This window comes from Schistocerca gregaria, chromosome 3 (genome assembly GCF_023897955.1).
Source record: "Schistocerca gregaria isolate iqSchGreg1 chromosome 3, iqSchGreg1.2, whole genome shotgun sequence".
Taxonomy (NCBI): Eukaryota; Metazoa; Arthropoda; class Insecta; order Orthoptera; family Acrididae; genus Schistocerca; species Schistocerca gregaria.
Window position 1 is genome coordinate 609,168,127 of NC_064922.1, and position 26,695 is coordinate 609,194,821.

The following is a 26,695-nucleotide window of genomic DNA, read 5'->3' on the forward strand; positions in this document are numbered from 1 at the left end:
GAACGGTCTGCGTAGGCGGTTGACAGCGTGAATTCACTGGTGTTACTTCGCTTGCCCGGTGATGTAAAACTGGGTTCCGTCCTATCGACACATTGAGTTTCGCAAGGGACGTCAGTGAGAAGTGCAGCGGCGCGGCTATGCACCATCGGGTTTAAATGGTCCCGAGGGTAAGTGTGAGAAGTGCGTCGAAAGGACAGAGGGCGAGCGCCGCCATGACGCCCGTGGCGCTGTTCCGGCCGTGGACGTCGGACGTCGGCGCCGACGCCGAGGCGGAGCCCCGGCCGCTGTCGCAGGAGAAGCTGTCGGCGCTGCTGCCCGTGTCCTACGAGTCGCGGCTGTCCTCCATCATCGCGTCGGCCGCCGACGCGGGCCAGCAGCCGTCGCCTCCCGCGTCGCCTCTCCGGCCGAGCTGTCGGGGCTCTGCCGTAGCGCCGGAGGCCGCCGACCCGCAGGCTGGGCCGCCTCGCACCCAGCCACGCGACAGCCGACCCGCGAACGGGCCGAGCGACGCCGCGACACGTCCGCCCGCGCAGGCGCCCGCTCCGGCGCCGCCGCCGCCCCCGCCGCCACCTCCGCCGCCTCCACCGCCGCCCCCGGCAGTGGACTACCTGTCGGAGCTGTACCTGGCGTACAGCTGCGGCTACGGGCCGCTGCTGGCGCCGTACCCCGCCGGCGCGCACTTGCCGGCGCCGAGCCCGGAGGCGCATCTGCAGCAGCAGCAGCGCAAGCTGAGGCCCAAGAAGCACCGCTGCCCGCACTGCCACGTCGCCTTCAGCAACAACGGCCAGCTGCGGGGCCACGTGCGCATCCACACAGGTAAGCAAATGTTCTCTCTCACTCGTATAATGTGCGATCTCTGTTTCTTCGCACATGTCCAAAACAACAGCTGACTCACCTCCCAATGCTTCCACAACCTTCAGTGTGGATGCACATCTACATTCGGCCTCCAGCGGGAATCTAAAATTTTGCGGTCATGGAGGACATCTCGAGGACTTCGAATGGATGGCTCTAGGTGGGAGCGTGCCGAGATAGTCCGAGCATTTCCGATAAAGACTGCGTATGGGTGGCGCAATGGTTAACGCAACTACCTAGTTAGCAGGAGATCGCGGGTTCTAATCTAGTCCGCAGCTCGTGGTCATGCGGTAGCGTTCTCGATCCCGCGCCCGGGTTCCCGGGTTAGATTCCCGGCGGGGTCAGGGATTTTCTCTGCCTCGTGATGACTGGGTGTTGTGTGATGTCCTTAGGTTAGTTAGCTTTAAGTAGTTCTAAGTTATAGGGGACTGATGACCATAGTGCTCAGAGCCATTTGAACCATTTTTGTTCTAATCTATGCCGGCATACATTTTCACTCGTCACCGCTGATTCCACATTAAGTCCCGATGCAGCTGATATCATTAGTTGCTTCGCTTTCGTTTCTCCCCGCTTCACCTTCTCCTTCAATTTACATAAAATGTTTCCTCTCGTCAAAAGAAGAGGCAAAGTCAACGTAGGCCATTTCGCCATTTATACAGAGTGATCGAAAAGCCGCACATATCAAAGTTGTTGACACTGCTGTTAATTTCAGTTCTTCCGTTAATTTTTAGTTTTTTGATTCCACCAGCGTGTTCCGCCTGTTTTTATTGACCATTCCTAAAGATAGCCCCACGGAAAGAAATCGAGAGACGTTAAGTCGGGTGAATATGGGGCTATAGTCCTTTAGAGATGAAATTACGATGAAATGAATACTCCTAGATGCAAACAGGCGTTGATGTAAGTCAACAGGGACAGATGAAAATGTGTGCCTCGACCGGGGCTCGAACCCGGATCTTCTGCTTACATAGCAGACGCTCTATCCATCTGAGCCACCGAAAACACAGATGATAGTGCGACTGCAGGGACTTATCTCTGGCACGCCTCCCGTGAGACCTGCATTCCCAACTTCTTGTCTCGCACTATATTCATAGCGCCCCCTCCCATTATACTCATTACCTTCATATATACCATTAGCTTCACATGTACCTTTAGAGATTATTCCATCACCAAAAACTTTACGTAATAATTGTATCGTTAGATGTGGGCCGCGCGGAGTGGACCCGCGGTTAGAGGCGTCACGTCACGGGCTGCGCGCTCCCTCCCGCCAGAGGTTCGAGTCCTCCCTCGGGCGTGTGTGTGTGTGTGTGTGTGTGTGTGTGTGTGTGTGTGTGTGTGTGTTTTGTTCTTAGCGTAAGTTAGATTCAATACTGTGTAAGTCTAGTGACCGATGACCTCAGCAATTTGGCCCCTTAGGAATTCACATACATTTGAATATTTTTCGTTAGATGTGTCACAAAAGCTAAATAATCTGTGTAATGATGTCCTGGCGCACAACGCTGTTACCCGTATTTTCAATGAAAATAGAGCCCACTATTGAACGACGCGCTATCGCACACCACACTCCAATTTTCTGACACTTCAAATGGTTCAAATGGCTCTGAGCACTGTGGGACTCAAACTTCTGAGGTCATTAGTCCCCTAGAACTTAGAACTACTTAAACCTAACTAACCTAAGGACATCACACACATCCATGCCCGAGGCAGGATTCGAACCTGCGACCGTAGCGGTCTCGCGGTTCCAGACTGCAGCACCTAGAACCGCACGACCAAGTCGGCCGGATTTCCGACACTGTAAGGTGTTTTCATGAAAGACATTTGGATTTTGCGGTTGATCCGAATCTTATATCTGAGAATTCACGTATCTACTAATGTGAAGAAAACATCGTCCCGTTCTGCGATTTCATCGACGTCAACAACTGACCGAAACCATGTACACTAGGCTTGGCACTTTCCTTTAATCTGACGCTTTTAATTCCTGTACACTACGAACATATTTGAACATCGGCATAGCTTTCTGAACATTACCACACGATGTCTGGGATTGGGGACATTGTCTCCCCAAACTTTTTGATAGGGAACGCAGCATCACATACCTCAAATTGCGCAATTTAGCGTCCGTCAAGATGGTCAGTCTCAAGATGCCTTCATGTCTGCAACAGATCATTCCCGGAAACGGGCCATTAATCTTGTTATTGTTGAATTATATGGCATCTGAATATTTCCCACGAAAAGCGTGTACAATATATGCATACGAACAATTGGCAAAGTACTTTTCAAATATGAAAACTCGTTGCTCTTGGGAAAAATAGATGTTGCGATGACTTATTTAACGAATGCAATACAGTTCCCATTTACAGACAATTATCTTCACGTGAGCGACATATCGATCTCTCTTATAAGTTCAACTTAACTCGCAAATCTTTTTTATTGTTATTCTAACCATGCCGGATCTTGTTGAACTCCTTAACCGTTATTCAATTAAGGAGTCATGATGGAGAACGCAAACAGTCACAATTACTTTCAGCAAGCTTCATTTTACTGCCATGACCGCCTTTGAACTGTTATGTCCATCTTCAAATGACTACACTTGTTTCAGTACAGTAACACAATCATCAGTAGTATGTCGTCTGCTCATTTACTCCTGTGAACAGTATTTTGTCTCGTTTTTATCCTTGTGCATTTCGAGGAGGAAGCATAAGTTGCCTAAGTGTAAACAACAAGCACGTGTGGTATTACAGAATCAACTATGACACACGAACATTACGTAATGTTCTTCCTGACAGTTTCAAGCTCAGACCTGTGCTTTACATGTAATATTTTGTTTAGAAGCTTCCCTTGTAACCGTGTCATGACAATAAAACAAAGCTTCCTAAAAAATTATTTTTTTAATTTTTTTGTGTTTTACACACGACTTTGTCGTTGGGTATGATCGGACCATTACGACATAAAACATCTGACACAGTGTATCTCTTCACCAATACCATGCTTAGGTTACAGATTGTTACACTCAACTATGCTGTTACAACGTACATTATATTATATTTGTGACGTCGTGATGACTTGAGGATGGCCAACAATCAAAACATGTCATATGTGTATTTCAGACATAGACTGAACACATTAATAACAATATTCTCTATTCTCCCGTGAAATTTTATTCAGCTCACAGAGTTACTATCTATATTTTCCTGCCTATTCCTTTTGAAAACTCTCTCTCTCTCTCTCTCTCTCTCTCTCTCTCTCTCTCTCTCTTTCCTTTACAAGGTGCAGTAAGGAAACACCAGATATTTGAGGGCTGTTTCGAGCCTTTCGGGTAAATTACGGCTGTGTGCCAGAAAGGGACTCCACTAGGGTTTTTGCTTTCCGTGGACAGGTCCTGGAAGAACTGAAGTTGCGAGGGATGGTTGTGATTCATGCCTATGTAGCTCACTCGGTAAGAGCACTGCCGCAAACATTGAGGTTTTGGTTGAAGTCTTTGTACAATAATCAGTTTTAGTCTGCCACAAAATATCAAAACGACACAAACATTACTGCTTATTGACAGATTCATTCTAGACTTCTCAAACGTGATTGACAGTGTCTACCTTCTGGCAAATCACATTAGTTACGTGTCTGTTTTTATCCAATCATATTTCACAACAGCTGCGACAACACCACTGAGCGTTTATTTGTTTCTTGTGAAAATATTAACAGTGGAAATTCTGTAAAATTTGGAATCTATCATCTTAACTTATAGCTGCGTCTCCAATAAGTTTATTATAACGTGTCTTAGCTTTACATTAGATTTTGCGTTTTCTGTTATGTGTCCCTTCATTTCGGCTACATATACACGATAAATTCAGCGTGTCACCTTCAACAGATAATGTCCCTAGCCGAAAATTAGACCTAAATCGTAACATCGGAAAAACATATGAAGTCAGGCAAGAAACGATCACATATCTCAAATTTGACCGCATTGTTTTATAGTGAACCAAATCCGAGCCGTGTGGGCTTGCTTCTCTGCTGAGCCCGCAGCTTTTATACTTTATACTTTCCACAAAAGCAGCAGCAAATTGATTGTTTCTTGTTGATTTCATAAGTTCAGACAAGCTTATTTCAGCATATATGCCATTATCATGTGTTCTTGTTGACATGAGATTTACGTATGATTTTATCGTACGTCTATGTAATAGCAGGCCTACTACGAGATTTTATTTTATATTATACTTACATCTAGACGTAATGACGTCTACAAATCAACTTAAAGTAAGCCCTTTTATGTACTAAGTTGATAATATAGATCACGTATTTACTTTCTATAGAAATTTCGTGTTATTTTTGGACAGTTGTAAAATGACACATCGTTCCAATGATGAATTATGTTCACCAGTAAATTATATCTCTGGAAAAACATCGCTATGACCGTCTAAGATAAATTTATTTGTAAACATAATGCATCATTTGAACAATATGTAATTTTGCAACTATAAAAAAACACTAAATTTCTGTAGAAGGTAAGTACGTGATCTATGTTAACAACAAAGTACAGGAAAGGAATTACGTTCTAAGATGATTTAAGGACGTCACTCCACCTAAACATAAGTACGATGAAAGGTAAAATCTCGTAGTGCTATTACACAGACGTAGAATAAAATGATGTATAAATGTAATGTTAACAGGAACACTTAGTAATGGCAGACATGGCGAAACAACCTTGTCGTGAAGTTATGTAATCAACAAGAAATAAGCAATTTGGAACTAATATTGTCAAAAGTATAAAGATTATGACCTTGTGGATATGTTATTATGGCTTCTTGATATCTCTTCCAGCTCTTTTAATATTTTTGGCAAATGAAACGGGAAAACTTTTTTTTTCGACAGCGTTCGCGAGTGCGACATTCAGTTCTGCAGTGACTTTTGCAGCTGTCGTCCTCTTCTTTTTCGTCACAATCCTCGTCGATGACTGTCTGTCACGATCACTCACCACACATTTTCGTCTGCACTGTGATTTAACGGACATGTTTTTCCGCTTTCACTGTATGTGGTATAAATGCGCGATACGGTGCTTCTAGAAACACCGAACACTTCGGCTGCCTTGGCCATATTTCAGTATCTGCACAGGTACAAATTTTTTACGACTGATATATATATATATATATATATATATATATATATATATATATATATATATATATATATATATATATATATATAGTATGATACTCACCCCAAAATCAGCATAATTCATTGTTGAAACATTCCTCCGTTATGTTCATCCGTTTATGAAACATGACTTGTGCCCACTGTAGCTTGTTCTCTCCTCACGCATTCCCTGATTTCATTGCTCACGTGTATCCAACTGAAAATAATGCTATGCCCATCACAATATCATTATTGAGCGGTACATGTCTTCATTGCTTCAATGTTTCACATTTACGCACCATTTAGCTTCTTTCTGTAAAATGTGGACATATAACCCGCAATTCTTGCTATTGCTGGTTGATATTTAGTTCTAATAAGCTGACATCAGTCATCTTCGTGATCGAGGTCTTTAAATTGCACAAATTACCTCTTCGAATCCTATGATGAAAGAAATTTTTGTAATCATTTAGGCCTATAGACTAGGTAAAGATTACTGAGAAAGTATCGTTTCATGATCATGAGACTGCGTCCCGTTTGTCACGGCTTATATTCAAAACTTTCTCTGCAGCGTTTCATGGAAACATGCGGTAATGTTTCTGGTGGTCCGTCAGTTCGACAGAGACATTGTAGCGTCCACATTGTTGCCACTGTAAAGGGGTAAGCAATAGGTCGGCATTAGATTACGTCATCTACCTTCTTGTAATTCCATACTCATCACAAGAACAGAAAGAATCCGTCCGCTCGTCCAAGACTGCAAACGCAAGCTACGGCAGTGACACTCCACGCTGAGATAGTTTGTGCCAGTAGTGGAAGAACGATTCATTGTCATAGTTTGACAATGCGCAAAGTGGGCGTTGTGTATGCTGGGAACATGTTTTAGCCTTTGTTTTCCCTCTCATTACAAAACAGACAAAATTACACTCTAAGAGCACTCATTGCGATTACCCACATTGAAGGAGCTAAATTTTAAGATACAACGTTCGGACTGCATGAAGGAAAGGTGTCACGGTTCTCCAAGACAGCAATAATTTACAGTTCGTCGGCTGCGCTTACCGCTCGAAGTCTGCCAACAAACGAAGCAACAGGTATTAAATTTCTTGCCAGAGATAGAAATATTACACTCAGAATACGTGCATAGATGCAGGAAAACTCCTGTGAAGTTTATAAGTAGGAGAGGTACTTGCAGAATTAAAACTGTGAGGGCGAGTTGTCTGTCATGAGTGGAGAGCTTATTATGTAAGGACCTGTCTATGGAAGGCAAGGTACCGGGTTCGAGCAATGGTCTCCCACACAGTTTTAATCTGACACAAAGTTTCGAAACAGTGTACACTCCGCTATAGAGCACAATATACATTGTGGATATTACATGCCACTTCAAGAGAAATGCCCGCATCTCGTGGTCGTGCGGTAGCGTTCTCGCTTCCCGCGCCCGGGTTCCCGGGTTCGATTCCCGGCGGGGTCAGGGATTTTCTCTGCCTCGTGATAGCTGGGTGTTGTGTGATGTCCTTAGGTTAGTTAGGTTTAAGTAGTTCTAAGTTCTAGGGGACTGATGACCATAGATGTTAAGTCCCATAGTGCTCAGAGCCATTTCAAGAGAAATGCGCTTGTACCTCACTTGTAATTGAGCGCGTTCATTGAGTACATGGTTTCACACTACAGTAAGTTCTATTTCTCAAAACTATTTCACGATGTTGAACACCATTTCAGGATTAAAACAGGTTTACATACACGAATGATTACAACATGAACTCAACAAATGTTGTAAGTAAGAATAATGCACATATTATTCGCCAAGCAAAGTAATTTTTAGCCCAGTTCGACAAACAATAGATCTCTGCAGTGTTGTAGAGTCACTTAGCACTACGGGGAAACCGAATACGACTTGCAGTTTGTTTATAACATTTAATCCGAACACAATCGATGATTGCATGACAACTGATAAGAAATACAATTTTTTAAAGTAAGATCGCTCGAAATTTGTGACACGCAAGTGTCAAAGAATATTGCACAGTTATTTAAAAATCGGAATGCTGAGACAGATACGCTTCGCAAGAGTCTTCGAGGGACTACGTGACATTTACAAAATCTCACACAAGAAAACATAGTTTTCTGCCTGTGTTCCATAACTTTTTATTTTATGAGATCCAGGTTTAGGGTACCAAGTCTATTTTGTAGCGTTACTGTTTAGAATATGTGGTCCATGCCTTTAGGTGTACTGTGAAACAAAGAGCTTGTAACTGGCAAAGAAATTAAACGATAATGCGAACTACATTGAAATCTGACACATACAACCAAGAAATTGGATGGTGACGTGAGACTGACACTGATGATGTAATACAAGACTTAGATTACAGTTTAAATATGTGGTTCCTCCGTATATCATATTGACAACGGGGTACTAGTTACTATAAATAGCTAGTCCTTAGTAATTCTCACGGCAGTTAATTATGGAATTTTGGTGCAAGTAATGTAGCTGAACTGCACAGGGTGGATGATGGAGGGAGAGATCAATCGGGTTCATGTGTCCTTTAGTTGTTCTGGGAATATCTGGAACTGATGAGAAAGCAGTTCCATTTGGGCATTCAGTACCAGCTTTTGACGCTCTTCAGAATTTTTAAAAAAATTCTGATGTTTAAAGCCCTGATGTTATCTGTCTTCTCTATACTGAATGCGGAATTTCGACGTCTACGGAGTTTTTGTGGTTGATTTCTAAGCAGTACAGTGCAAAGTATAAAAATTAACATGTTTCACCAAAAACCCACAGTCAAGTAAATGAAAATAATGTACAAGTTCGTTCATAGTGCACAGATATTATAAACTGTATTATGTTAAATGATAAAGCTTTTTTATGTACAAACAGAATACTGCAGCTAATTGTCAAATTATGGCGCTGCGCACACAAAAGTAATAACTATAATTTTCAGGCAATAATGTGCTGAGTCGCTGGATGATCTGGATCAAAACATGGATTTGCATTGTAATTCTAGAGAGATGAGCCGTCACTCAGTGCGTCCATAACGGAAATAACGCAAGAAAATTTCTATAAAATAGTTGCAATTTGCATGACAGAAATCAGCGGAAAGAAAGAAAGATTATGCGTGTAAAAATAAATATAAAACGGAGGTGTCAAAAATTTGTCTCGTTTGCCATTTTGACAGCGTAAAAAAAAGTTCCACTGCTGCAAGTACAATGGAATACTTTGACTAATAATGTGCGGAAAATTATAGTCCTGTCATGTACAGTATCCCACTATCTATACAAAAAAAAGATAAAAGTATATCTTTTGGAATTTACATAGTGACACAAGAGCTTAAATGGAACAAAGTAGACGTTTGTTATAACTTGGGGCCACATCCTTACGTGGATATATCTCTGTAGTTTACTAAGTGTAAGTCATATCGTTATATCCTCTGTAACAGTTGTTGTGTCCGTGTCCACAAAAATGGCTCTGAGCACTATGGGACTTAACATCTGTGGTCATCAGTCCCCTAGAACCTAGAACTACTTAAACCTAACTATCCTAAGGACATCACACAACACCCAGTCATCAAGAGGCAGAGAAAATCCCTGACCCCGCCGGGAATCGAACCCGGGAACCCGGGCGAGGGAAGCGAGAACGCTACCGCACGACCACGAGCTACGGACCCCGTGTCCACAGGCTATGATAGTAGACGTGGAGCTACAGGGGTGCTCGGTATAGCCTCATCCATTCTGTCATTCTATAATGATCAGAGGCTCATTTTTCATTGTTTTTCATTGTTCTTTCACTCAACTGGACTTTTACTTGTATCGAAGATACACACAAAATTTACCCCAATCTGCCGGCCAGAGTGGCCGAGTGGTTCTAGGCGCTACACTCTGGAACTGCGCGACCGCTACGGTCGCAGGTTCGAATCCTGCCTCGGGCATGGAAGGGTATGATGTCCTTAGGTTAGTTAGGTTTAAGTAGTTCTACGTTCTAGTGGACTGATGACCTCAGAAGTTAAGTCCCATAGTGCTCAGAGCCATTTGAACAATTTTTTCCCCAATCATCTGACGAAAAAGCTAACCTTGTTTGTTTCTAGAGATATCCGTGCTATCTGATTCACTCAGTTGAGCTGTCGGTAGTTTTGCTTTCTACGAACAGGTGATGCCTCATGAATACTAATCTTCTGGGAAGTTGAAAGGGAGCATAAATTTTTATCCTTTTCCCATGCACTCCCTCTGCTACTGATAATACCATTGACGTCCACGTAGCGTACGCCACTTCAGTGTTAAGGGATTTGCAATCCTAAACGATTTGGGCACGTGTTTTATGAACGTAATTGTTGGTTTGTAAGCGCTTACAGTCTTTCACATTTTAATACTATTCGGATTGTAAGGTGTCAGGCAAATCCAACACCTTACATGAAAACCCTGACATAATAAGCAAATCTACTAGTATGTCACATAGCTCTGAATAAATCGTGACATTAAATTAACCAAAGTAATACGTGTAACGAGTGAGCAAATGGAATACCACAGACTAACACAAGAATGCCTAAATGCATGTTGTACCTTCCCACCGTGAGGCAGACGCAGTTCCGAGGGGAGAAACGAGGACAGAAGCCGAGAGCAGAACCGTGTTAAGCTAGAAGGCCCTACGCTAAGGGACGGACGAGCCAGCCTACCTGTACGACTTCACCACCCGCACGTTTTAGCGTGAGACTTTTTCGCGTCTCAGGTGCGTCAAGGACAACCTCCAGCCCATGTTAAAAGCTAGAGCCCTCCAGAAAAGCAGTATAGATCTTATGATAACACAAAAAGGGCCACTACCACCCGCAAGTTTTAGCGTGAGACTTTTTCGCGTGTCTGTTACATTAGGACAATCCTCCAGCCCATGTTAAAAGATAGAGCCCTCCAGAAGAACAGTATAGATCTCACGATAACGCTAAAAGGACCACACCAGCTGCAGGTTTTAGCGTGAGACTTTTTAGCGTCTCTGTTACGTTGCAAACTTTAAAAAACATGGGCCCACCACGAAAAGTATAACGTTTCTCATTGGATAGACAGAATTGAGACCCTGACTGGTCAGATGAAAACATAGCCAGATAGTTTTTTTAAACCAACTTCGGTAAATTGTAGTAAGGAGAAGTTAGGAGAGTTAGTTCCGAGAAGGCGAGCTGGATGGCTGGTGCGCCGGCCGCTGTCGCCCTGACGCTGCCTAAACACCGACAAGGTAATAAACGCACGCGATGCCGAATTTTTGAGCGTATAAGGCTTCACTCAGAACTGCAGAAGACTCATCTGTTACACCCCTTTTTTGCGTAATACTAGTGTCGATCGTTTAATTAAAACTCGTGGTGTTCACATTTGCCACTTGAAGAAAAGATCTGAAACGCGATGATTTTTCTTTTATATAGTTATTGAGAAGCCACATCAGCCACTGTAATTTACGACAAGTTAAATAAGTAATTAAAGATAATTGAGGGTCACTGTAGACCATTTTGATAGTTTTCTCTTAAACCTAGATTATAGATGTGATATGGCATAGGTCATCCTTCGATCGATTGTAGAACTTGGAAACCCATTTAGGGAATATTCGTTCACATTTTTGTTGAACGCAGTTGGTTTTTACCATCCTGTATTAAAACATTTCCTTTTATCAACAGTGCAATTTATAAACGATGTTTTGTGAGTAGAATAAAATTTCCAATGGTAAACTTAACTGCTTTTTCGACGTTTTTTTACCAGCTAACTAAAAATAGGAAAGCCTTTAACCCTTTCCACTAAATTTAGTTAGTATTAAGATTCTTTTACAGGGAGTGCAGTGGAGCTGACGCTGAGATGATTTAGTATTTAGTTATATCATCGCTAGTCTCACTGAACTCTTCTGAATTCTACATGTCATGTGTGGTCTGGCGTCTCTTTACCAGCAACAGGTCCCAGGTTCAAACTAGTTAATTCCCTAAAAAACACGCTCAGAGCGTCGTTGCGCGAAAGTGGTAGGGAGACACGATATAGAACAAACAGACACCACCATGAATGTTTAGAGGATATTGAGATATGTACTTGGGTCACTGATTTTCAAAACGCAGCACGATACATGTTAATTATGTTTCATTTAAAAAAATCACAATTTAGCATGCAATAATGGAAATCCCTTTTACTCCGTCACTCCAAAAAGGTTCTAGAATAAATTATAAAAAATAGAGAAGAGTTAAGGCGGTAGTTTTAATGCTTCAGGTGCTCTACAGACTCTGTCCCCACTTGAGTACGACATACAGTACGTTCGTACAATCGTGTGAGGTGTCTGAAATGTCCTTGTGTTGTTCCACTCGCACCTCACGTTGGCTTGAATGTCGGTTATGTCGCTAAAGCGTTGACCCTTTACGTGACTGCATTGTGTCGTTTTGTGTTACGTTTGTACTGATAACTCCATTCCTTGTCACCGTGATGACTTTTTTACGCTTTGTATTTCAATCAAGTTGCGGTAATCGTTCACGCGTCATTGAGAGTCAAGGTGTGCGGAATGAAGTTTCCATACACTTTTCTCCACTTCAAAACATTCTCGAGAACGCCTTGAACGTTTGATTTTGAGATGTTGCTCCATCGCGACGTGTGACACAATAACGATGGCACGCTACGGCCGCTCGTCCGCTACTTAACACTGCCTGCTCGCAACTGGTTGATACACTGTAATCTATAAATATGCCTCTTCTGTCCGTAATTATTGGATAATGACTGTTTAATATTAAAATTACGAACAAAATAAAGTCAGTCCATCTAGGAGGCGGAGGGGAAGATTAGTGTTACGCGTCCCGTCGACAACGAGGTCATTAGAGACGGAGCACGAGCTGGGTTAGGGAAGGATGGGGAAGGAAATCGGCCCTTTCAAAGGAACCATACCGGCATTTGCCTGGAGCGCTTGAAGGGGATCACGGAAAACCTAGATCAGGACGGCCGGACGCTGGTTTGAATCGTCGTCCTCCCGATTGCGAGTCCAATGTGGTAACCATTGCGCTACGTCACTGAGTCCTCCATCTAGGGTAACACCGTGAGCAATAGCCAGTCTGTACTATTTACAAAAAAACTAAGCTACCTCCTTGTCAGAAACGTTTCATAGTTTGCACGAGAGATGTACCTCACCTGCCTACAAGTTGGTGTAAGCACCGACGTAATTGTGACTATTCCTCGTGGTGTTTCCTGTTTTTTTCGTTTTTTTCGTCACTGCATTACAGTTTTGTCAATATTCCTTCCCATACAGTGCTGCGATTTTCGTTCAAATTAAGAATATGGGATGCATCTGGGATAATCATTTTAAGTTAAAGACTTTTAACATTTGGAAACGTTTTGTTCAAACTGAGCAAAAGGGGACCGCTATGAACGGCTGCAGTGACAAAATTTATTGTGTACACACCGATAAGGAAGGGTGAGCTACAGTGTGGTGCGGCAAATGTCGTCGTGGGAAAGGTAGACAGATGTAGGAATGATAAGCGAACAAGTTAACACAGTAAACAAAAGATTTACTTCACTTTTATTTCTCCAAGCGCACGAAGACTCATTACAAATGTTAAACTCACAGTCGCTGCCTGAGGTAGAGTTTATGTAGTGCTATGGAAAACATATGTTATGTTTGTCAGAGTAATGCATCCTACAGAAATAAACCAATGGATGCTAATAAGCCTCAAAACATTTACTAGTGTGCACCTTCTGATGACGAATCGCTGGGCAATCCGAAACCGGTCTTGATAAATAAAAATTGAAGAATCACAGCTGATGACTAGTTGCAGTTATTTCTGGAAACCTTTATTCATCACATTCGCGGTGTTCCACATCCATAAAAGAAGAAGATTTTATAGAAAGGAAAACATCAGACTGGAATGAAAAATTCTGGAATGAAATATTTTTCATATAAATGAAAAGGTGAAAGAACAAAAATGCAGCTCTTACGAGCACCTCTCACGAATTTAAGACAAAAGGCCTGCGAAACAGGCATTGTTGCACAAAACGACGTATCAAAGAGCTGTTGTATGCCCGTTAGAAGAGCTCTGACGAAGACTATGGATTTCTGCTTGAAGGAAACGGGCTGTATGGTACACCGTGAAGCTGATGAGACTGGAATTACGTTTCCAAACTCTATTAGAGAATAGCTTATGTCAAGTGGAAACAAGTTTTGTGTTCTGGGTAGAACTGTCGCTGTCTACATCTTTTAATCAATGATGTCTCCTAATTTAACTATTTTATTTGTGAAATTTTTCAACACCACACCGTGTAAGTTTAACATACTAAAGTTTTTAACTTCTTTTTGAGATTTGCTTTTCACAGTACACTGGGTTATTGATTCAAAACTGTCACATATTTTCTGAATTTATGTAAAAGACTAATAAGGAATAACGTACAGAAGAGGAAAATAAAGAAAATATTAATCTCAGTGAGGTTCCGGTGAGACTTCCTTAACGACTTTAAAAAAAGGCGCTTTTGCCAAAAGCTGCCATTTACTCATCCCTTCGTTACATTTGAAACACTCAAGTTGAATATAAACAGGCTAATTCTGAGAAGAAACCGCAAATCAAATATTTCGCTATATCTGAAAATCAAAATCAAATTAAATAAACTTGGATTCTTAACACCTCATTAGCAAGTCAGGAGGCGGAGAGATAATGCAATTTAAATGGTCAGAACCTTAAACAATTTGCTACAAAACGAATCAGAGCTGTAATTTTCCACGTGTCTATAGATGGGTGAACGAAGCGAGAAATTTCGGAAGAACTCATTAAGAGTGTTAGTGTCAATGAGGACAAACACCATTAAATGTAAAACAAAATCTACCCCAGATGTAAAACAAAATCTACTGCGAAAGATCTGTGCGAGGAAGAATAAAATGTGAAGCAAAAAATACAAAGAGGAAGGATAATGTTTGTATTCGTGTCGGACAAGCTAAAAGCTGACATCCCAAAGCATGGTTCTTTGCGGATAGATGCGTTGTTCTCGTAGGTCCGACGTGATGGTCAACCCTACATGGTGGAGTGCAGGAGGGGAGAGCAGGGGTGAGTCACGAGATGGCTGCATGAAACGGGGAGGGGCTTACCACCCTCTGTCAGCCACTGGCCAGCGGAAACTGGACCAGCGGCCGCCTGCAATCGAAATGAAGCAAGGGTGTGGAAGATCCGCAGAGATGAATAACGGAAGCTGGGGAATCTAAGCAGATCAGGATAAGCGCAGGCTTCCTGCCACATGTAGTACTGTTGATTAGGCTGTACGCGCGGCGAAGCTCAACATTCACTAGCGTCCTGGAACTGACAAGGAGACCTCATGGCAGTCGATTTTTGTATTTTTTTTTTTTTTTGTATTTATGGTAGGTGAAGTTCTCAACTCAAATATCAATCATCCGAAACAGTAAGAAGCAACTATCTAGAATTCACGAGAAAATCGAGTTTGAAAATTTCTGACAATCCTTGATACGCTAGAGTAATGACTTTCTTCCGACAACCAACTTGGTTCTGTGGCAAGGTGTTCGCCTGTCATTTGAGGGGAGGGAGGGGAGGCGGGGTCTGTGATCGATTCCCAGTGGAATGGAATTTTCCGACAGAGGTGCATATTGTACGAGCATTTAAAACACATTGCTATCAAGAATTTATTCTTGCTTTGAAAACTGGACTTCTTGGTGCAATATGTAATTAGAAGGTAGAAAACATGCGTTCTCCATTGAAAATGACAGATATGCCTTAATTAGCATATATTTTATGAATGTTATATTTAAATCACGTAGATATTAGCACTGAACGGAAATAACGATAAAATATGACCGAAATGAGACTTGATACTACGATTACCAGGCTCCATCACCAGGCTCCATCTTTATGTATCTTCCGCTTCTCTGAAATGCTCGTGTAACACATTACTTTGTTTAAAGATTTGAATACACCGAGAAACGAACCCTGGTCCTCAACAGGGCAGACGAGCACTCTACCACAGAGCCACTCTGCCTGTAGAAAAACAACCCTGCTTTAGTGCATTAAGGAAGCGTTCAAAGTTGGTTTTCTGGAGAATTTTCGAGAGTTGCATCGAACAGCTTTGGTTGATTGATATTTGAGAGAGTTCTGAAATTGAAATTTACGTACCATATAAATGAAAAATTACAAAAATTACAAAAGTCTGATTCTGACGGAATTTTAGATAGTTCGTAAAACACTGAGCCTGTAATATAAGTGGTTAGTTAACTATAAACTTGTTGAGGCATTCGTGGCCACTTGTTGGTGTACTGGGTGTTGGCTCTAGTATCGCAATTTTCAGTCGATATTTATTGAATGACGTCATGTTTATGAATTTCAGTGACTCCACTGAACAAGTGGGCGTAGTAACTCTTCTCTGCAGTGAGAACCTGCAGCTTGGTGATTTTTTTCTACTTGCTCAGTCTAACACAGCCCGTGCTCCGCCAGGGCCGATTTTTCCATCTGTCCCGACCTACAACACCATTTATGTTCGTGATGCTAGTACTGCTGGATCGACCTGTCATTCAAACAAAGACTATCTCCGCGTTTATACCGCGTGCTTACACCTCAGACATTGCGAGTGGGTTCCTTTTGTCCTTTGTCGGTCTGAGATACTTTCTGCACTTCTGCGTCTGTTTGAATATAGCCTTAACGACCGATTCTGTCCGACAGACTGGGGATATATGGTAGACGTAAGTCTCGTGACGCCTCTTACACAGGATGGTGCAAATAAAAGAGGCTCACACAACAGAGTTCCAGGGTACAAAGACACACAGCAGAGGACAGGAAAGACAATACTAACCTGACTGTAGCAGATGCTGAACGTCACCACCATTCATCTCTTGGCACTCTTAGCCCCTGGTCAGCAAGTTGCTGGAGGCGGATCGAGGCCGGACTGCTGGCACTACTACGATCTCATCCGAAATATTCTGCTGCGGGTCTTGAAGACTAAGCAACCAGCCTGACCTCTGCTAACAACTCTGTCAGGTGTGACGATCTTGTAATAGTCCCCCAAGTTTCAGCCGGCTGTATGAGCAGTTGCTCCACCCTGTTGGAAGTAACTGTAGGTCTTTTCCTCCTCCGTTAATGCTGCCACAAATGGTATCCACTCGTCCGGGGCACTTCTATTTGCCCCACTCTGTATCAATGGTGGACTACCCACTGTACCCCAGAATTCGTCTCATGTGTTGCATCTCGCCAATGAAATGCAGCATCTCACACATTTATCTTGCGCGCGATGCGAAGGTATTAATCATATCGTTTTTTGGGCTCAGATGATGATTTGAAAATTTGTGCAAGTGTTAGGTTTTCGATACACACTATCGCCCAAGGTAGTTGTTCTTTTTCTACCTCCACGACATAAAATTCCCCGACACACAGGTTCTCGCTGCAGAGAAGAGCTATCCCACCCGTTTGTTCAGGGAAGCCATTGAAATTCATAAACATGACAATTTTAACAAGAAAGAAGTAAGCCTCGACGTAAATGGATCCTCGACTCCCTTGCGGCAGCGAACGATCATCGTAGGTAACAAGGAAGGATCAGTAACGGTAATGACTAGGGGACCGCCCCCTCAGACTTTAGAAGCGCCGTCGCCAGTAATGGAGAGTGAATTTTTGAGAATGCCAGCTCTGTGTGCTTCGAAAAGTCACAAAAACCATTAAGCTAACGTCGGTTGGTTTACTGTAAGGTATGTATTATACCTCGATTGTTACGCAAAGGTAACAAGAAAAATATATCAACTATACCATTAATCAAATTTTCACGTATTTATTTTTAGACAAGCAACAATGATCAATACAAGGAAGGAACTGGCCAATGAAAAAAAGTGCAGAACCACAAATCGAGCATCACGAATATATTTAACCGTACAATACGTTGTCACCGTGGCTGTTGCCGCAGAGTTAAGTGACCTTCAACTATCCATATTTCAGCTTTCCAGTAATTTCAGAACATTAGTTCCGACGAAAGTTGAGATGGATATTTTTTTTACGCATCCTGGTCTAATACGAACTAAAACTCTGTTCCGACAGGAAATTAACTTTATCCTTTCTTCTTTACTACACTTGAGTACGAATTGTCGTTTTAATACAGGTTTCGCACGTTGTTGACTCACATACGTTCATTTGACCCTACCATAGACGACCATATACGCTCTGGTACCTCAGAAGCTCGCCATACGTTTTCCGCACCTCAACATTTCCAAAATAATGTTCGTAAATATGTCGACTGCATTTTCGTAAAAGAAAGGAAAGAAACGAAAAAACCTATAACAGTTTATCGTCTCAAGACGTCGCGGGTATGAGAAACAAAGCACTTCCTGAATTGCCGGCCGAGGTGGCCGAGCGGTTCTAGGCGCTACAGTCTGGAACCGCGCTACCGCTACGGTCGCAGGTTCGAAATCTGCCGCGGGCATGGATGTGTGTGATGTCCTTAGGTTAGGTAGGTTTAAGTAGTTCTAAGTTCTAGGGGACTGATGACCTTAGAAGTTAAGTCCCATAGTGCCCAGAGCCATTCGAACCATTGAACCATTTTGAACTTCCTGAACTGGAGAAAGAGAGAGAGAGAGAGAGAGAGAGAGAGAGAGAGAGAGAGAGAGAGAGAGAGAGGATAGGAAGTGGAAAGGATCAATTATCTGGTCTATAGAAAGTAGAAAAAAATATCAAGTGACATCGTGTACGGTGATCAAGATGTTCAAGAAAGTATTACTAAACCAAGCATCCATAACAAGTGCTGAAACCCAATATTGTACAACATGTAGTAAACATACTGAAATGATTCTTCTCCGATGAACAGGATAATTTGTTGCAACAATGATAGTTTAGCATATTTGTTAAAGAGTATAATACAGCTCTACCTGATGTTACCGTTTTCAGGCAGACACACGCGTGTCACAAATGTTTTCAAGTTTGTGTTCCACTTCCGTTGTTGTATATCTTATTTTATTTTGAACGAGGAAAAAGTTAAATTTGTTGTCTGCAGTTAAGTCGAGCTGTGCTCCGTAGTTGCCTCATAGTAATGGAGACGGATTATCTCATTTTCACGTGGGTTTGTTCTGAATCAACGTTTGATTGCGCTATACGAGGCTAACGAGTTGCAGTACGACATTGAGAACGCATGATCGCATACAGACAGAGGGAAGCGATGCTTTCAAGACAAACTCTGACTGTGATCCATGCGCTAGTCTGTAGTGACACAGTGATAGTTAACAAATTGATATTCCTTCGAAGATTACTGCACTACCTGCAGCGTAAAATGACATCAAAGAGAGAGAATATTTCAATGTCCATGGAAAAAAATGTTAAGTAGATTAAGGGGAATTGTTCAAAAACATTACTACTAAATTTAGAGTTGGAACTTCAAAGGTGTCAGTTTGAAAGAATAATTGGAAAGTAATTGAATGATTTTTTTTTTTTTCAAAATGACGATTTCTGCTAACGAAATTATCGCCATTCGTTCGCCTGCAGACAATGACGATAGTGGTGATGGGTTATCTGACACCATCATGATACATACAAGGGCAACGACGCCACTGAACAAAATAATGGTGCGTTTGGAATGACATTTCTGCCGAACCGGCGAAACGCATGCGTAACAATGCCGCACATTCATGATATCGAACCTGGCTCAAAAGAAAGTTACTAGTTATTTAGTATACAAAACTTAGTGTTTTTTATATCTGTTTAAAATTTGTGTGAAAATAATGCATAGTTTGTGTGTTCACGTGGAAGTAAAAATAATTTGTATGTTTATGGCATTTAACCCATTTCATTCCATTTTTTTATGAATTTCCGACGTTAGCGTAGTAACTACGGTGACAGCTTGTACTAGCAACTGCAAACAACAGATGAGCAATGGATCAGCCAGGTGCGACCAGGCAATGTTAAGTAGCGGATGTGTGGCCGTAATGTGTCAAGGTTGTTGTGTCACGAATCACAGTTCTACATCAACTATTCAAGAGATTCTCCAGAATGTTTTGAAGAAGAGAAAAGTAAGTGCAAAGTTTCTCCGAACAACTTGACTCCAGAACTAACGCGATGAGGCGTGTGCACTTGCCACCGCCTGACTTAAATGTAAAAAGTGAACAGTTCTTCACTGTAAAAAGTCGTCACGAGTGACGAGATTTGGCGTTGTCAATACGTACTTACCACAAAAACAACAAGTGCAGAAACAACATTCAAGCCAATGTGATGCGCTATCTGAACAAGGACTTTTCTGATAGTTGCACAAGGTTGTATGAACGTTCTGTGCGTTGTGCTCAAATAGGAGATGGGGAAGAAACTATGTATGACACCTGAAGAATTACCACCATCAAAAGTCTTCTCTGTTTTCTTATTAATCCAGTCTCGAAGCTTTTTGGGCTCATGGGATATAGTATATACCTATTGACATTTATTGTTATTATTATTATTTATCATGATCTTGATGACCACTAAATGTTTGTGAATTTTCATAATAATGTCTTTATTTTTCTGTCCGTTTTTTCTGAGTACTGGATTAAGTTTCTCCTTATCTTTATTTCTTCGTACTATTAGTAGGCCTATATTGGTCTACATTTACATGGCTATCGACAACAGTTATTTGTGAGATATTTATCTTTCTCACCCGGATGAGGTGGTCTAACGATTGGCGCACAGGACTCTTACTCAGAAGGACGGTGGTTCAAATATTCGTCCGGAAATCTAGATTTAAGTTTTCGCAGCTTCCTCTAATAGACTGAGGTAAATTCGGGTATGGTTCCTTTGAGAAAGATTCGGCCGATTCCGTTCTCCCTCCTTGGGCTTCGTCTCAGACGGCTCCTTAGTCCACAGAATGTTGAACTCTTATCATGAACAGTGTTCTGTCGCAGGGCAGATCTTCACAAGCAGTTCACCTTGCAGTCCTGTCATCCGCTACTTTCTTCGTTTTCTCATTATTGTTTCTTATCCTTACACTATGCACCATCTGGTATCTTCTGCCTCCTCTCCATCTTCTGCCGTTCACTGTTCCTTCCATAACATCCATCAGTAAACAATCTCTTCTCATCCAGCGTCCAATCCAATTAAAATTTCTCGCCCTTTCCTCATTCATTTCAACACCTTATTTTTCCGTTTGTCTATCCATTTTATCCTTCCTCATTGCCCATTTCTCAGCTCCCTATAATGCCACGCTCCATATAAATCACTTCGCCCGTCTCTTCCTCAGGTCCCTGTCTGTGTACCCACATAGAAGCCTCCTTCTTCTTGTCAAATGCCTCTTTGACAATTGCTACAGGTTTTTTTACCTCCTTACTACATTTCACGTCGTCCGTAATTATGCTTCCCAAATATCTGAAAGCACTAACTTGTTCTATACATTCCTATCCTAACTTTAAAGTCGTTCTTATTTTTCTTGCAACTGTCTTATACATTTTGTCTCTTTCTCATTAAATCTAATTCCGAATTCCTCACAGGTCTTATTTAATTCTTTTAACGATCCAATCATAGTTTTCTCGCTCTCTGCCAGTAATACCATATAATTTGCAAAGAGTATGTCCTTCTACCACCACCTTCTTTCTCGTTTCAAACATTTCTGAATAATGTGTTCCAAATACATGTTTTGGGCACAGACAGAAGTCTTGATCCCGCACCCCTTCCGATCTGTACTAGTATTTTCTGTTGTAGGTTAGATTCTTAATCAGCCTCTTATCCCTCCAATTGAAACCATTCTTCCTCAGAATGTCCGTTAATTTATTCCCCTGCACTGAAGTCAATGAAAACAGTACAAAGTTCTCTTCCTCTTTCAATGTATGTCTGACCTATAAGTCTCAGCAGCTCAATGACATCTCTTGTACCTTTCCCTCTTCTAAGTCCATAATGTTCCCCTGCAATATTTTTTTCCAGTCTTCCGTGAAGTCTTTTGTTATTTATCACCGTTAGTAGAGCTTTTCCTGCATGAGCCTTATTTTTCTTTTCCTGTTTGTATATCGTCTTTTACGAGAAAAGTGAATCTTGTTTGGCTTGAAATTTTTTGAGGTTGTTAGTTCTGCTTTAATTGAACCTTCACTCGTTTAGCTTTACTTTAAAGTAAGTGTAGTCTATCCTACTGTATAAAAGCCTTGACAACGGCATCACCTATTTTCAACCTCGCTTGAGAGGCACCGACCGGTAGTTATTTAGCTTCTGTGAAGTTTGTATACAGCGTATGCGAGGTGTGGTCATAAAGTAAGGGGAATGTTTTTTTTCTCAAAGAATCTTCATTTATTTACCAACAACAAGTTTGTCCCATTCAAAGTAATCCCCCCTCGCGCTTTTTCCAATCTTGGAAGCACTTCTGGAACTCACTTTACGGTATAGCGTTCAGCTCCTTCAGCGATTCTGTTTTTGTCTCATCAATAGTGGCAAAACGATGTGCTTTCATGGTTCTCTTCAGCCTCGAAAAAGAAAGAAGTCGCAGGGGCCCATGTTCGGTAAGTGAGGCTACATAACAGTTTTGTTTTTGCTAAAAAAAATCACGAACAAGAGTTGAGATGTGAGCCGGAGCATTATTATGATGCAATTTCCAGCAGAGGTTTTGTCACAATTCTGGTCGTTTTCTTGGGCTTGCATCACGCAAACTCTTTATTGACCCCACGACCATAAGGCAGGAGCTTATGATGCACTATCCAAGTGCAATCAAAGAAAATAATGAGGAGAACCCTCACATGTGATGTAACTTGTCGAATACATTTCGGTCTTGGCTTTTCAGATAGTCTCTATTGGGACGATTGGGCCTTGGTTTCGATGTCATATCCGCATACCCATATTACAATCTTCCTTAGAAGTTTTGGATCGTTGTCGGCTTCACTCAGCAGTTGGATGTCTAGCAGGCGTCCTTTTAGTTTGAAATTAAACAATTTCGGAACAAACTTTGCTGCTACACGTTTCACGCCCAAAACATTCGAAAAATGACTTGGCCTGAGCCAAAGGATATGCCTACGTCAACAACAACATCTCTGGTGGTGATTTCAGAACCATTTTCATTACTTCGTCCCCGTTGTCATCAGTAATTGACGTGCTTGGGCAGCCAGGGTGGCCGCCATCTTTAACGTCTAGTCAATATTCCGAGTGCAGTGCTACACTTTATTCCGTTTTTCAAGCAAGATTTAATTCAAATTCTTTGATCGATCTTTTTATGAAGCAAAAATTCGCGAACACTCGAAAACACATATAACCTTATCCACTGTCAGCAATAAACTAAGTATTCAAAACAACTGGAAACGCGAACATACATTAGATGCATGTACACCAACAAGGTAAAAATATTTGAAAATCGCATGTATGAAGCCGGCGAAATTTGAAAAATTCTCTTTACTTTTTGATCACACCTCGTAAGTTGACAATTTCTTCTGTATCGAGTACATGTGTATCCGAAGTTTCTGACTGAATCGAAGCCAACGTTGTAAATGTAGAGTTGTTACGAGAGTGCTGTTGTGTTGCAGGCGAGCGCCCTTTCCGGTGCAGCTGCGGCAAGAGCTTCACGCGCAACGAGGAGCTGACTCGCCACAAGCGCATTCACTCCGGGGTGCGGCCGTACGCCTGCTCCGTCTGCGAGAAGCGTTTCGGCCGCAAGGACCATCTTAAGAAGCACGCCCGCACGCACGCGCCGTCGCTGGCCGTGCCGCTGCAGTTCCCGCTGCCCTACCCGCTGCCCTTCTTGTACGGGCTGTAACGACGCACCGGAGCCTGGGAGACTCGCCCTGTGGCAAAGAAGGAAGTCTGTTATACACAAGAGGGTACCAAGCACACAACTGTCACCTTAGACCGTAGACACTTATAGAACGCTTTGTGCTGTGTTGTGGTTTGGAACCAACATCGAAGTCACGAGATGAGTGAACTAAAGCCTATTCACTGTTATTGCGCGCTATGCCAAGTGGAGGTGACTGTTACAATTATTTTTCTGCGTGTAAGCTAAACCCAAACAGTGACTTTTACAACTAAGTGACCTACTAAATCAGTATTATATTTTTAGCACTACAATTAAAGTAATAACTGTGGTATTTCCAATATTTTTGTGATGTTTCCGCCAGGTGAAGGCGTAACGAAGTGTGAAACATTCATACCTGCAATTTTTGTACAAGCTTCAGAACTATGCTTTCTTCAGAGAATTCGCCTTTATTGCTATAACTTGCGTCATTTGGGTTACTGCTTCCACAAGATTGGAAGACAGGGCATCAGTTCGACTGGGAACGATTAGTTTTCAAGCATTTTCTCAAAAATATGCTTGAAATATTTCTTATGCTGTTCCAAGAAATAACATCCGATTTTGTCTATCATGTTACATTGATAAAAATACAAAAAGATCCATATTACAGCTCTTTTCAGGTGCAATTGAGATTCCTTGTGTATTTTTCTAAACTAATGGTTTCCTCTATTTCTATTCTTCAGGTGCTAAATGCAAGGAAAATAAATGAAAACTCAGTGCGCTTCATATGGTATTCCGGTACCAAAAGCCCTAAGTGAAAAAAATTTCAGGCGAAAAGCATTTGCTGTATCGGTCTGTTTGGGCCTTTGCCTTAAAATTCTGCCTTTTAAAGGAAAGAGCCCAAACATTTCTTCATACTTCAACAGTCGAAAACTGTTACCAATGTAGAGATTATGTCAAACTACCGAGACAGGGTCTGAGAATTTCATGGGTCCGGCGGCGACACTACTGCCACCTTTCGACTCCACCCGACACTGCAACAGGTGCTTCAGCAAGGAAGGCGGTGGGTCGGTCTCCTGCACGTGGCAACGCAACAAGTGCTTCGCACCACGCAGCGGTTAGGTAATGTTTATCCGCTGCAAGAAATCTCTTGTTTTCTAGGTGCTGTGGTTTGTGTTTGCGTGCCAGACAACGTACATTAGTCAGCATCTAGTAGCGAAGGTTCCTTGATATTACGCACTGGAGACTATTTTCAGTGACTCAAAATCAGACAGTATGTGGTGGCACATCGCCGTGACATTTAACAATTCTTGTTGCTATAAATGCCCAACAGCAGACTGATTTCCAGCGGAAGTACAAGTAGTCTGCAGCAAGGATGCACAATTTTTGCAGATATTTTTTTAATATTTCACAGCCGTTCTCCCGAGTTTGTTTGTCAATTTATGAGTTTATAAATTCTAACGCAACCAGCTAGTAATCCTTGTGTGGTGGTAGCAAATCAATTTGTTCTCACAATTTGCAACTCTTAATTCAAACAGAACTGTGCAACAGAATGTGTAACTTCGTTTAGGCTCAGGCAAGTGATACCAAACAGATTACGTTAAGCTCATTTGTGAAGATAGTACGGAAGGTCGATTTCATGTCTTTAGACTCGAGTGCCTGTATGTCTTCACGTAAGAAAATTGGGTTAAATTTCTAGCTACTTCCACCTGACGCATATGTTGTTGCATCCATCAGCTTAAATTCTGTTCTTTATAGAATGTTAACGTTCGTTAAGCTAAACAAAGATAACTGCATTAAGACGAGCTTTCCTTGTCGTCATAGACTTGGTTGAAAGTCGATACTATTATTTGACGTTTCTTAAGCAGTAACCATATTAAAAGAGAAATGTTGCAACTTTACAAGTGTGAGAGAAAGAAACAGTTAATTCCTATGATCTCTTCATCGACAGTAATTATGTATTTTCTGCTGGATGAAAATGTAAATAAGGATCGTAATGTATTTTATATCGCAAATTCTGTAATATATTCATGATATATCGTATTTAATAAACTCTACTGTTTGATATTTTCAGTCTAGTTCCTCCAGCAAAGGACGATATCCACATCCTTTCATTCCTCAGCCGTTCATTATTTATCTTTTAAATTATCAAAGACATAACCTTTATTCGGCATCATTATTTTTAAAGGCGTGCTGGAACTGTACCTTTGTCAATGGCTAAATCTTCAGTACACAATGATGAAGATAGGGTCTACAATAATCTGAAACGGTGTAGGAGCTATGAGACCAGGAGCCAAAGGTAAGTGCACATCGTTACCTGCTTCAGTTGGGTAGTCCAAGTGGTAACATAGAAGGAAAAGTCACATTAGTTCCATCGAAACTATGGTAACGTTGTTATGTATTAGAAATATTTATTTATTCACTTCCTTAAAACTACTTCTAAGTCTGCATGATCCAAGCATTATTGCTCGAATCTGTCATCTAATTTTTGACCATTTTTCTCTGTATTTGTAAAGCATACAACGCAGAGAATTCCGTATGGAGGACAGTTCATCTTTTTCAGTATTGTTTTCTAAGAAATAAGAGATACTGTTTCCTAACGTGGTTCAATAGTATACAGAGCGATAATGATTTTTCCTCGATCCATACTTCACACAGCTTTTCAAGTTTTCCAGTAACGTGAAAACTATGTTGTTAAGTCGAAATAGCGAATCCTATAATGCTTCGAAATTGCTAAATATTTGTGGGTATTGGTTATATGTCCTAATCATCGTCTTGACTTTTCTCTCTCTCTCTGTTCATCTCTTCTTCCTGCCCCTTCTTTCTACCCATCACCTCTTCCCCCCTCTCTCTTATCTTGAGCCTCGTTTATTGTTACTGCAAACGAAATGTTGAGTGGGAACTGAAGTCGCTTAAAATGAATGGGTAAAACGGTTGGGACGATTGTTGAATGGGGTATTAGAGAGACCTTTCCAGCTGCTGAATCTATGAGAACAGTAGCTTCAATGACAATATTTCGTATGGTTTTAATCTGCGAACGGGTAGGATTACTAAGTTTTGGACGACTCAGATTATTAATAGTATTCTAATCGTAAGTCGGTAAGCCATAAATTTAGCTTCGCTGTTTTCT

At 41.6% G+C, this 26,695-nt stretch overlaps 1 protein-coding gene across 1 annotated transcript; it reads left to right on the top strand.

The window, feature by feature from the left end:
* The first annotated feature begins 212 nt into the window (after positions 1-212).
* LOC126355529 (Krueppel-like factor 13) lies at positions 213-25,591 on the top strand. Its single transcript, XM_050005873.1, has 3 exons — positions 213-519; positions 601-816; positions 23,363-25,591. The coding sequence occupies exons 1-3, from the start codon at positions 213-215 to the stop codon at positions 23,590-23,592; spliced, it is 753 nt and encodes a 250-aa protein (XP_049861830.1). The 3' UTR covers positions 23,593-25,591.
* The last annotated feature ends 1,104 nt before the right edge of the window (positions 25,592-26,695 follow it).